Below are 12,220 nucleotides of genomic sequence, written 5' to 3'. Positions count from 1 at the left end.
ATGAATAGTTGGAAGGCAGCCACCACGTGTCCAGATAACCATCACAGCTGGGCTGTCAGCGGCTTTGTCTGCCCACCTAGAGTCGGCCATCGCACATGGAGCTCTTATTTTGTTCCCAACGCAACTATTATAATGAGAATAATTCCAGTTATTATGATGGTACAGTGGAATCCTGAGTTGAGCAGGCCAACATTACACTGCATTTGTGAGACAAACGGGTTGCCCATATATTAGATGAAAATGCTTTCTTTTCACTAAAGTGAATTGATTTACAGGTGGTGCCCTTATAGCAGTAAATGTGCATTTATAGCTCTGATTACATCCTGAAATCAGGTCATTGCTGCAAATGGGAGACACAGTTCAGAGGAATTTATGAACAACGTATGGATGAGGCGGTCCCATACGGCTGGTAGGAGACGGATCGGGGGTGACTGAGAAATGCCCGACCTGTCAGTCAGCTCCGTTTGCAGAGACCAGAACGTTGTTAGAAGTCAGCAACACACGGCTCCTCCTGGTTTCCTTCTGTAGCGCTGGGGCCAGTATAAGGATATTGCTCCAGGCAATCTGAACCGGCTAATGAGCCACTCATCATCATCATCATCATGCCAGCAGGTCAGAAGGATCTCTGCAAACCTTCCTCATTCTTCCCTCGCCGATGTCCTGCAGAAGCGCCAACGCCGCCGTCATTCCGCTCAACAATTAGCCGTAACTTTCCGCAGCTATTTATGTGTAAATCATCACAGCTGACCCCAGACCGTTTTATTCTCCGTGAGAATGAAAGTGTCCCTTAAATAATTTACTCCAGGTGACAAAAACAGAGCAATTTTTACTGTTTCCATCTGATTGAGGTTGTTTTCCATCATTTTTGAGGCGTGTTTGAGGTATTGAATGGGGCTAAATGTGATTCTATTTCTTCGTACGAATTTAAACCAGAAAAGCTCCAACTTCAAAAACATCAGGCTCAACGCTCCTTGAGATAAATAAAACTGGTTGGAGTTATATTTCAGTGGATTTGGGTGAGCCTTAGGACTTTGTGGTTTGTCATTGTGGATTGCAAAAGTTTTTTATGCGACATTTTACGCACAAACATTCATAAAAATGAATGTTGCCACAGGTTGTTTTTGCGCGTGGACACGCTTTGTACATGAGGCCCCTGAACATGTAAAGAGTAAGCCTGCCAAAGAGAGCATTAATCAGAGAAGCAGCCATGAAGCCCATGGTAACTCTGGAGGAGCTGCAGAGAGACGCGGCTCAAGTAGGACAATCTTCCGGCCAAATCGCCAATCATGCTCCACAGATCTCTTTTTTTTTTTTGCAGTGGCAAGGCGAATGCCATAGTTGAGAGAAAACTTGTAGCAGTCACTTTTGCAGTTTATAGTAGAAACACAGCAAACATGGATGCAGTAGCTCAGGTCAGACGGGACCAGCCATGGACGTAAATAACCCTGCCTGTCCCCCTGAACACACCATGCGTTTCTTTAGCAGGTAGAATGAAGACCAAGGAGGAGAAGCTTCTCCCACCAGCAGGACATCAACCCTACACATGTGGGAGAATGGCCCAGTCAAAGCCCACACCTCAATCCAGTTGATCACGGATACTCTCCACCCTTTCTGAGCTTAAAACATCTTTGTAAAAATTAGACAAAGATTTCAGCTTCTGCTGCAAAGTTGAGAGGCGTGTACGTCAGAAGACGAGCATCAGTAACTGCTGTGAAAGATTGTCCCACAAAATATAATCTGAATACACCTTCACTCCACACGCTCTTTATGAAAGGAGTAACATTCTGGATCTGAATATAATTTTCCTTCACTATCACTACTTTGTGTTAGTCTGTCACATAAAATCTCAATGAAATAAACACTTCAATGAAATGTTGTTTAAGGGGCATGTAAACAACAGTTACTACTTTGTTCTTAGTGTCATTAAATGACCTCGGATGAACCTTGGGTAAAAGAAAGAAGCAGGAAGTATTTTTACTTATCTCTGCACTAAAGATCCCAAAAGCACCTCCTGCTAAGCCAAATCCTGAGCTTTAACAAGCTTATATAACTTTCAATAAAGCGATATGATTGAGTTTGATGCTTCACAGTGAAGAATAAGATAGAGATGAGTTTGCTTTGTGTTTCCTCGCTGTAGAAGATAATCTCACTTTATGTCAGCGTGCTGTCTTGCCCTGCTGAGAACAGTTGGGTTAGTCATCCTGTTTTCCCTCAGGCTGTGTTCAAGCACACAACTTACTCACCGGCAGAGCAGAGTCGGCTCTAATATAGTTTATTGCAGCGATCGTCGGCGGGAATCGGTGGGCCTCTCTTTGAAGCTGATCCGTAATGCTGATGCACACAAATCTGGGATTTAGTTAATTCTGCTGAAGTGTGGAGCTTTGGTTGGCTTAAGCAGGGCTTTGAAACTAAAACCGAGACTCGGTTAGACCTAGCAGGTCTGGCGTGTGTTTAGGTATGTATTTTATTTATGTCAGCAGTGGTTGTTGGAGTTGGTTTGTTGGCTTCCCATGATAAAATGTCATCACTACTTCCTGCTGTGCATCGGTCCAACCTGAATGAGATACTAGTCTATGTACAAGACCAGACTAGTTCTACTCATTGAACAAGTCTTTAGAGTCAACCTGGCGCTCCCTGGAGAGCGACAGGGTTAAACACACTGACGGGTATGTTACCTTCCTCCTCAGGCACGTTAGATGTCAGACTTATGGGTTGCCAAGACCTTCTGGAAAATGTCCCCGGCCGTTCCAAAGCAGCCCCCAGCCCGCTGCCTGGCTGGAGCCCCAGCGAGACGCGCTCATCCTTCATTAGCCGAGCAAACAGAAACCGAGGTGTGAGCTCCAGGAACCTAACAAAGAGTGAAGAGGTCTCCAGTAAGTACATCTGACCCCCCCCCATGACACTGTGTGGACACAAACTAGAGGCGCCTTTTTCATTGCAGGAAGCCTTTCCAGTAACCAGGGTAGTTTTCTGGGCTCATTTATCCCTCCAATCAACACCAGGGGAAAAACAGGACGCCTTTTGACTCTGGGTTCTTTAACTTCCTACAACGTTTTAACTAAAAGGCTGTTTTCTAGGTCCGGTCCACGATGCTGAGATCTCCATCTACAGTAACAGCAGAGTCCAGAATGCCATTAAAAACTGTGAAATGGGTCTAATATAGCGTCAGTCTTACATTGCTTCATAGTGGGTATGCTTTAAAAGCTAAGGACTCCCTCCAAACTTTGTGGACATTTGTAGGTAGAGTGGACCTGATGACATTTGATTATGTAAAGGCATCATTTATGAGCGTTTTAATGCGGTTAAGCTCTGACACCAAATTAAAATCACTTCTAACACAGAGGTGTCTAATAATCTCTGGATCTTTAATAACCGGCGCCTGTGATATTTGTGTGTTGTTGGAACACACACACAGCAGCAGCAGCAGCGATCTGCTCCATTCAGCCTTTGAATCAGTTAATCATCAGCGATCCTGGGAAGTTGTGATCATTGTAACCTGGATCCCTGAACATAAACACTAAATAATAATATATAACTTCCTCAAACAGGGCCACTTTCAGAGTAGATTTCTTCCTGCTTCTGCCTGATATGTTCCTGGTTTCCTGCGATGGAAAAGCTGAGGAGAGAGAAAACTGATCTGGCTCCTGAAAAGGTTCATGCAGCGGAAAAGCACTATGAGGGCCAGAGAAAACGGTTCTGGTTGGGAGGTGGTACTTTTTCATGTACCAGGAACTTTTGGGTGGAGATTTATACCATGGTCTGGGTGAATACTCAATTCTGATTGGCTGCAGGGTGTCCGTTTAAATGATTCGCAAACGGAATGAGATTTTTTGCACTTAAAATACAACTCATCTCCATCATCTTATTTCAAGTGCAGTTTATCTAGTTATCTTGTTTTAGGGATAAAAATGTTCATTGCATTGGCAGATCATCTTATTTCGCTGCTCAAATCAAGGACAACTACATTCATTTCAAGAAAATCTTACTTACACTGCAGAAAGGGAACTAAAAGTAAGTGACCATGGAATAAGCGGGATAATGCCCATCAAGGTGTCCATTATCAGAAATTAATGGACTTTGCGAAAGCAACCAGTTCACGTCTTGGCGTCGTTAATTAATTTCTGATAATGGACGCCTCGTCGGGCATTATCCTTTACTTCCTTCAGGATTGCAATCCAGTCACCAGTTGAAACATATTTTCCATTTCCTTTAACTGTAATCGATTTTAAATTATCAGCTTCTGTCTGTAATATTTTAGGGTTTTAAATGTGTTCTGTTCTGAGGCACCCAGAAAAAAAACAACCCTGGATCATGGATAGATTTTCAGATGTATAGTGTAGTCGTCAGGTCAGAATCATCGATCAGAGTAAAAATCTCAGCTTTCACTTCCCACCTCCAGTCAGTGAGACCCCACTCAACACTGGTGTAGTGGGACCGAGCCGTGCCACTACGTCACAGTGGAAACCACTGATCTCTATTATACACTGGAGTGCTAATCGCCCGCTGTTATAACGAGTCACTTTGAAGCCACCAGCCGCCATATTGGTACTCCCTATTTTCCCCCAGTAACTAGGGAATATGTGCGCTACAGCATCGAATAACGAGGATTTTCTCATGTTCAGGGGGGGCTTAAGACTTTTAAAATGTCAAATGCCATATACTTTTATGTTATGAACTAAAACTATCAAGTACTGAGAAAGTCATGTGCTGAAATATTTAGCATTTTATTAATTTAAATATATATTTATAACATTTATAAATATATAAATAACAATATACAAAAACATATATTTACATATATGGATACATATATATACATATATACATATACACATACTTGTACATGTAAAATATTTCAGCACCTCATTTCCTAGTAGTTGATAGTGTTAATACATCCACTGACTGTAGAATTACCTGTGAAACGTTTTCACACAGCCAGAAAACTGCTTGTTGTTGCAACCAAATCCTATGGGATTCTGGGAGAGTAGGGAGGAGCAAGATGGCGGCCAGGGACTTCAGTTTTTCGGCAAAATCAGCACTCCATTGTATAATATAGCTCAGTGGTGGAAACGCCACGCCAGAGCAAACGACTTCCTGGAAGAACCATCCATGTTTCACAGTTAAACAGATACTAGCTTTTCTTCAGAAATGTCCACATTTTTCTGCTATTTTGCAAAGAAACATGAATCAGGCAGTTTGTATGATTTGTTAAAAACAAACCCCAAAGAAAGCGCAGCTGTAATTTTAAAACAAATGAACCAACGTTGCATTAAGTGTAGCATCAGCACCAGTTTGGACCCTAACGACAGCTCGGTGTGGTTTCTTCAGACGAGATCAGCGCTGTCCTGAAGTTGGACAACACAGTAGTTGGACAGACGAGCTGGAGGCCCGTCAGCAACCAAGCCTGGGACCAGAAGTTTACACTGGAGCTGGATCGGGTAACGCATGTCTGCCTTAGATCTCCACCTGTGCTAACAACTCAGTGGTGTGTTTATGGCACTCCGCTGGCCTCTTCCAAGTCAATGTTTGCTGCCGTCGCTGACCCGGCTCTGTTCTGTAGTCTCGAGAGCTGGAGATCTCTGTGTACTGGCGCGACTGGCGATCCCTCTGCGCTGTCAAGTTCCTGAGGCTGGAGGACTTCCTGGACAACCAGCGTCATGGAATGTGTCTGTACCTGGAGCCACAGGGGATGCTGTTTGCTGAGGTAAACTCCAGCTGCCACACGCCCAGGACTTCACGTCCATAAAGGGGGTGGAGGGTTTTTTTTATGTTCACGGGCCTAGTTACAGCTTTGGCCGGTCACAGTTCATAGGGATATCACACATCTGTAGTTTTGTCACAGGAGGTCTTTCTAACAATTTTGTTTTGTTAAAGGTAACGTTTTTCAATCCCGTCATTGAGAGAAGACCAAAGCTGCAAAGGCAAAAAAAGATTTTCTCTAAACAACAAGGTGAGCTGTTGCTTTAATGTGGACACTGGTGGGGATCTGATTGATCTTCTGACGTGTTGAGCCCATTCATTTAGAGAAATGGAACCTCTTTACCTAAAAGTTTCTTTTTTTTTCAAAATCTGTCAAGCTAAAATGTCCTTCTGGTTTGTTTTTGTTTCCTACGGTCCGTGCTTTCCTTTATGTCCCCCACTCCTTTTATTCTCATCAGGCAAGACTTTCCCACGAGCCCCCCAGATGAACATCAACATCGCCACCTGGGGCCGGCTGATGAGAAGAGCCATACCCAATCTCAGCACCAACTCCTTCAGCCCCCAGGCCCCCGACATGGGGCATGGCAGCGTGCCTGGTTCCCCCACACCCAGCAGGTGAACAAGCACACTCATCATCCACTTAGAGACCACATGCTATCTGAAGTCACCACTGGTTCCTGGAGGTTCTGCTACATGCCGGCCATTTTCCTCTCAGTCTGAGGCTGGTCGTTTGGATCAGATGGTTGAAGCATGAACGCAGGTTGGTGTTCCAACGGGACAACGATCCTAAACACACCCATATTGGGTTTTTAGAGGTGAAGATAAAGCGTCTGGATCGGCCCTGGCCCCCGCACCAGGAAAGCAAACCGCCTTAAATTCGCTCAGCCAGTTCTGAAAAGAGCGCTCAAATACCCAGCCAGAACTTAATGACGGCTACTGAGAGCTTGTGGTGCATCTGGGTGATGGTGACATTCAACCAAAACTCACTATGGGGCATTGGGATATTTCTCAGCCTGTGTGCGCTCTGGATAATTAATGAATTTAAGAGGAATTAGGAAGTCATTGCTGTTTCATATGAAAGATGGAAAAAAAATACATCTTCAATGTTTTTCCCAAATAAGCATTTATCCCTTCTTATACAATCCCAGCTATTCACTGGTGACCAAGCTGGATTTTGACAAAGACTCCACACCAGGACCCAAACATTACGCGGCACCTGACGACGCCAGAGAACCGCCTGCTCAGAGCAAAATGCCCAACAAGGAGGAAGTGGAGGTACGAGTCTGTCGTAGGAATAACAGGCCCCTCTGTTAATGCGCCACCAAACCAATGTCTTCACTAATGTGTCTGCAGAATGCACTAAGTGAATTCAACTTCCTCAACAAGAGAATCAGCACGGTGCTGGAACCAGACTCAGACGGCGGGCTGGAAGCGGAGTTCCAGCATCCAGACCTGGAGCTCACCTCCATCCAGAAGGATGCAGAGATAAGGTAGGAGAGCGCTGTCCAGTCTGTCCTACTCTGGTACATTCTCTGATTTCTTACTTCTGTTAGGCTGTAGTTTCTTTATCCAGTAGTCTCACTTGTGTAAATGCTGCCCCCTGGCATTGACGATCAATACTGCATACACTAATCTCTCTTCTAGGGAAGAAGAGCAGTTCCACTTCAGTCTCCAGGATTTTAAATGTGTGGCAGTCCTTGGACGTGGTCACTTTGGAAAGGTATGCCTACTTGGTCCTTTTCTCACAGCCTACAACCTTTTCAAGATTATTTCTTTTCCCCAGAACACCATATGTTGAGTTTATTTCTGTACATCTCCTCGTTAGTATAGTGGTGAGTATCCCCGCCTGTCACGCGGGAGACCGGGGTTCGATTCCCCGACGGGGAGGAAATAATTTTGGGGGAGTGTTGGCCTAGTGGTTAGAGCAGTGTGCTTGCACTCAGAGAAGGATGCAAGTACCCGGTTCAATCCCCAGCGCCTGAGCTCTGGGTCCCTGAGCAAGACCCTTAACCCCAGAATGCTCCCCGGGCGCCGCACATGGCAGCCCACTGCTCCCCTAGGGGATGGGTTAAAAGCAGAGATACCACATTTTGTTGCTTGTACTTGTGACAGTGCAATGACAATAGAGTTGAATTCTATTCTATTCTATTCTATTCTTATGACAGATGAAAAAGATGAGGATCATATAAGAAATATGATATCTGATTTCCTCCTCTTCTTATGTCCAATTGTATGTGTTGTTTTTGTTCTCCAGGTGCTGTTATCAGAATATAAAAGCACAGGCGAGATGTTTGCCATTAAAGCTTTGAAGAAAGGAGACATTGTGGCCCGAGATGAGGTTGACAGGTGAGCCTTTATAGCCCTCCCCAGAGTGGTCTCACACACACACACACACACACACACACACACACACACACACACACACACACACTGCCAGACTCCCTCTGTGTGTTCTCACTCCTGTGTGAGAGCAGGACTGCAGAGGTTATCACAGTGTCGGTGTGCTCAGCTGCAGATGTTTTCTCTTTAAAGATTGGGGAAAACAAGGCAGGTCTGTTCACTAGTGTAGCGTTCTATCTAGGTTTAGTACGCGCTCTCCCTAACAACTGATGCACAGGCTGGATGCACGTGGACAGATTTAAGGGCAGCTCTTTACATTTGGGTTTCTCTGTAATCTCACATCACAGCTTGTGATCTCACTTCTCTGATTTTTAGGCCGACAACAATGTAGACTTTGTCAAAGTTAGACACCTCTGTTATTATATTTAAACCCTTGTTATCCCTTGGTTAAACCATCTTTATTTGATTAGACTGCCCTCGTTGTGTTGTGCTTCATAATCCACACAGGCTCCACTTAGGTGATTGTGTTGCTATTGACATTATTGAATCATGATGTCACAATCTGGTTGTACGCTTTTTAACAGCGTAAATAGTAAAAATGTTTTCTTAACTGAGAAACTTGCTGCTCACAAACAGCGCTCTCAGTCCCTTCAGTGATCTGACCGCCGCCTCATGGCTGGAGTTATCTGTTGTCGTACTACGAACAGCGCCGTGTTCGCATTATATATATATATATATATATATATATATATATATATATATATATATATATATATATATATATATATATATATATATATATATATATATATATGTATGTGTGTATATATGTTAGGGCTGGGCAACGATTAAAATATTTAATCGCGATTAATCGCCCTGATTAATCGCGATTAATCGCATTGTATTTACAAACTCCAAGAATGAATTCAAAAGTAGTGTAAAGAGCACTTTTATTTTAATGTTCTGCTGCCATATGAACAAAAGTATTGTAACATTTGTAGCACTTATTTTATACTGGATATTTTCAACCCATCTATTGAATTTAGTGCACTAGTTGATCTTTTCTTCATAAGAGAACAGCAAGCACTGCAGCCAAAATATGGCCTTTTTTGACCTGCTGTATATTAGCCAGTCCCTAAGCTTGATGTATCATGAAACTGTTGACCTTTTGGGTTTTGATTTTATTATTACAATTAAATAATAATAATAATAATAATAATAATAATAATAATAATAATGTTATGGTCAGTGTTTTTTCGCTAATCCACCTCTTATATATTTCAATCCTTATGTAATTTTGTCTGTGTTGTGTGCACCTGCCTGTTGCTTTAATCCTATAAATTTCCCCGTCGTGGGATAAAAAAAGGATTAGCTAATGTTATCTTATCTTAAATAACACTTTTTAATATATGTACTGGGTTCTTTCAAGGTCTTAATTACATGTTATGTGTGGGCTCCAGTAACATCCATCCATCCATCCATCCATCCATCCATCCATCCATCCATCCATCCATCCACTGATCTACCTGGATGTTCCCTGGAGGACTGAAACGCCTCAGTCAGAGACGTCTGTCTGTGGGTCTGTCGGGGCAGTGAGAGAAGTTTCGTCTCCTCTCTCCGTTTCTGGGGCTCGACGTTTTCATGTTTTTTCACGTGCTTAGATAAATTTGTTGTGTTTCCACTGAAATGAACCGGCTTTTTACAAAACATACAGCTTGATTTCATTTACGGTATTAAAATAAAGCCAAACGGTGCTACTTCCCCGTTCATGTTTTTCCGCTGCTGCGGTCTCTCTCAGCTGTTTGTGTATTAAGTTTGTGTGAGAGCTGAGTGGGCGGGCCAGGCTGAGCCTGCGTGCTGATTGGCTGGCGCCGCTGAGCCATGTACGAGAGGGGAGGGGGAGCGGGAGAGTGCTGCCGTGACAGCGGCAGCGCGCTGCAGTCAGCACGCCTGCTGACTGACACTGACTGAAAGCATGTGAGCAACATGCGTTAATGCGCGATAAAATAAATATCGCCGTTAATAGTCTAATGAATTAACGCAAAATTAACGCGTTAACTTGCCCAGCCCTAATATATGTATATATATATATATATATATATATATATATGTGTATGTATGAATGATTGACTCAATATGAAATATTTCCATTCAAAATAAAATATTATTTCTATATAATACTATGTAACAAAATAATATTTCTAATTTTCTTACCTCAGAAGAAATTGCAGCTATAAAAAAAGAACAAAAAAAACTGTTAAGTCCTAACGGTTAGCTTTTTTTCCCCTCTTACACTGGTGTCATTTCAACTTGTTGCCAGTGGGGGCAGATATCAGCAGAAGTCCTGGAACTTGCGCAATGCACCTTTTAAAGTTATAGTTAGTAATCCTGTTCAGAAACACTTTTTGTTATGTTGGATGAAATGGTCCTTCCATCCTGAAAGCAGTCAATACATTATGTATGCAGGAAAAAAAGTTTATCTCCGTGGAAGCTGCAGGCCTGTAAAAACTCTGCCCAATCCCTGCCGTCCGGTCTGAATGGCAGGGATTGGGCAAAGTTTTGTTCCTGCTCTCACCTTATCTACTGGTTGTCCCACACGCCATCATTCTGCCAGTGTGCTCACGCAATGCCAGTGTGCGTCCACATTCTTTGTTAGTTTCCTCTTGCTGGCTGCACACTTCTTCTGTTATGTATCCGGTTAGCTTAGCGGTTAGCTTCGATGTTAGCCGTTCATTGGAGCTCTGCTGCTCTCACCGTATACTTTTACCATGGCTGAGAGTCGCATGAAGCAAACGGTGTACAAGTTTAAAAGAAAAAGAGGAAGGCCTCAGTAGAAAAAAATAAGACCAGAGAGATTTCTTTACATGATCCCCCTGAGGAGCAGAAGAGCAGGTAAAAATGTCTTACACATGCAATTATTCAAAGAGGGACTTGGGAAAACTTCTGTAAAAAATGTTCAACTCTACCTTTAAATGACCAAATTTTTTTGATCTATTATCACAGTGAACAGTTCAGTTCAGGTTTGACTAGTCTATTTCTCTTAGAAGTGACCCTAGTGTCAACAAAAGAGAATGGGAAATGCTCGTTTTTCCCTGTGCTTTTACAAATGGGACAAATGTGTCATAAAATTTAGATTGTGGAAAATAATTCAGTGAAGGTCTGATGTTTTGTTACTAGAAACTCCTTCAAAAGGCTGAACTAGCATTTAACTTTGTCCCAAATTGTAAATGAAATGCCCTCTTCAGCATCATCAGCCACCTGTGAAGTACAGCAACATTTTCTCACAGGCCTTACGTTTTGCACACAGAGAGCTGCACATTCATATCTAGATATATTGGCTAGAAAACCCATGAGGTGCATAACTGGCAGAAAGGATTTTTATTTGTTTGTGCCACCCTTCAGCCATAGCACCCTGGGCAGACAGCCATATTTTGCATATATAAACCCATGCCTGGGCGAGACGCCTCAGAGACAGGCTTAGTATTTTCACACATGGTGCGTCTGATCCAGAGGAGCATTACGCTGGACTGTTCCCATTCAGAGGTCTAAGCTGGTAGCATTAATATGTAGTTTATGGGAGCCCTGATATCCTGACAACCTGTGCTGCTCTCTGTCTCTGCCAGTCTGATGTGCGAGAAGAGGATTTTTGAGACGGTCAACAGCGTCCGCCACCCGTTCCTGGTCAACCTGTTTGCGTGCTTCCAGACGTCGGAACATGTTTGTTTTGTTATGGAGTACGCAGCGGGGGGCGACCTGATGATGCACATCCACGCTGACGTGTTCTCGGAGCCCCGGGCCATGTGAGTCACCCCAGCTTGGTATTTATCACACATGCTTTGAAATCAGCGGGGCAGAATTTCAGATCACAATTTATCTATGGGTCTTGTGAATCGCCGCTGATTGGACGATCACATTAGAGAAATGTGTGTCTGTGCTGTCCTCAGCAGCAGCCATGTCTTCTGATCCCGTTGCCATTCTGTTGCAGATTTTATGCAGCATGTGTTGTTTTGGGATTACAGTTCTTACATGACCACAAGATTGTGTACAGGTACGTTCTCCAGAATATTGCTCACATTAAAATATTGTTTAGTTTTAGTGTCTCTGAATGCCGTCTAGAAAAGTCTGGGAAACAAATGCAGTGGATTTTATGTTGATTTATATTTAAAGGACAGGCTTTATC

The 12,220-nt window shown here is 43.2% G+C and overlaps 1 protein-coding gene and 1 non-coding gene across 2 annotated transcripts in view; both read left to right on the top strand.

Annotated features, from left to right (window-relative positions):
* Positions 1–12,220, top strand: part of pkn2 (protein kinase N2) — a gene marked incomplete in the record, with an annotated part of 130,037 nt that overhangs the window by 112,032 nt on the left and 5,785 nt on the right. Inside the window, 11 exon segments of the mRNA XM_036137897.1 lie at positions 2,688–2,873; positions 5,329–5,438; positions 5,561–5,704; positions 5,875–5,950; positions 6,159–6,315; positions 6,849–6,975; positions 7,054–7,190; positions 7,345–7,420; positions 7,955–8,046; positions 11,664–11,840; positions 12,026–12,088. Of these exon segments, the coding sequence (XP_035993790.1) occupies positions 2,688–2,873; positions 5,329–5,438; positions 5,561–5,704; positions 5,875–5,950; positions 6,159–6,315; positions 6,849–6,975; positions 7,054–7,190; positions 7,345–7,420; positions 7,955–8,046; positions 11,664–11,840; positions 12,026–12,088 (1,345 nt within the window).
* On the top strand, positions 7,516–7,587 carry trnad-guc. The gene has a single exon. It is a non-coding gene; the product is annotated as a tRNA-Asp (tRNA).

This window comes from Fundulus heteroclitus, chromosome 6 (genome assembly GCF_011125445.2).
Source record: "Fundulus heteroclitus isolate FHET01 chromosome 6, MU-UCD_Fhet_4.1, whole genome shotgun sequence".
NCBI lineage: Eukaryota > Metazoa > Chordata > Actinopteri > Cyprinodontiformes > Fundulidae > Fundulus > Fundulus heteroclitus.
The sequence above is the reverse complement of the archived record's forward strand: the minus strand, read 5'-3'. Positions and strand labels throughout refer to the sequence as shown.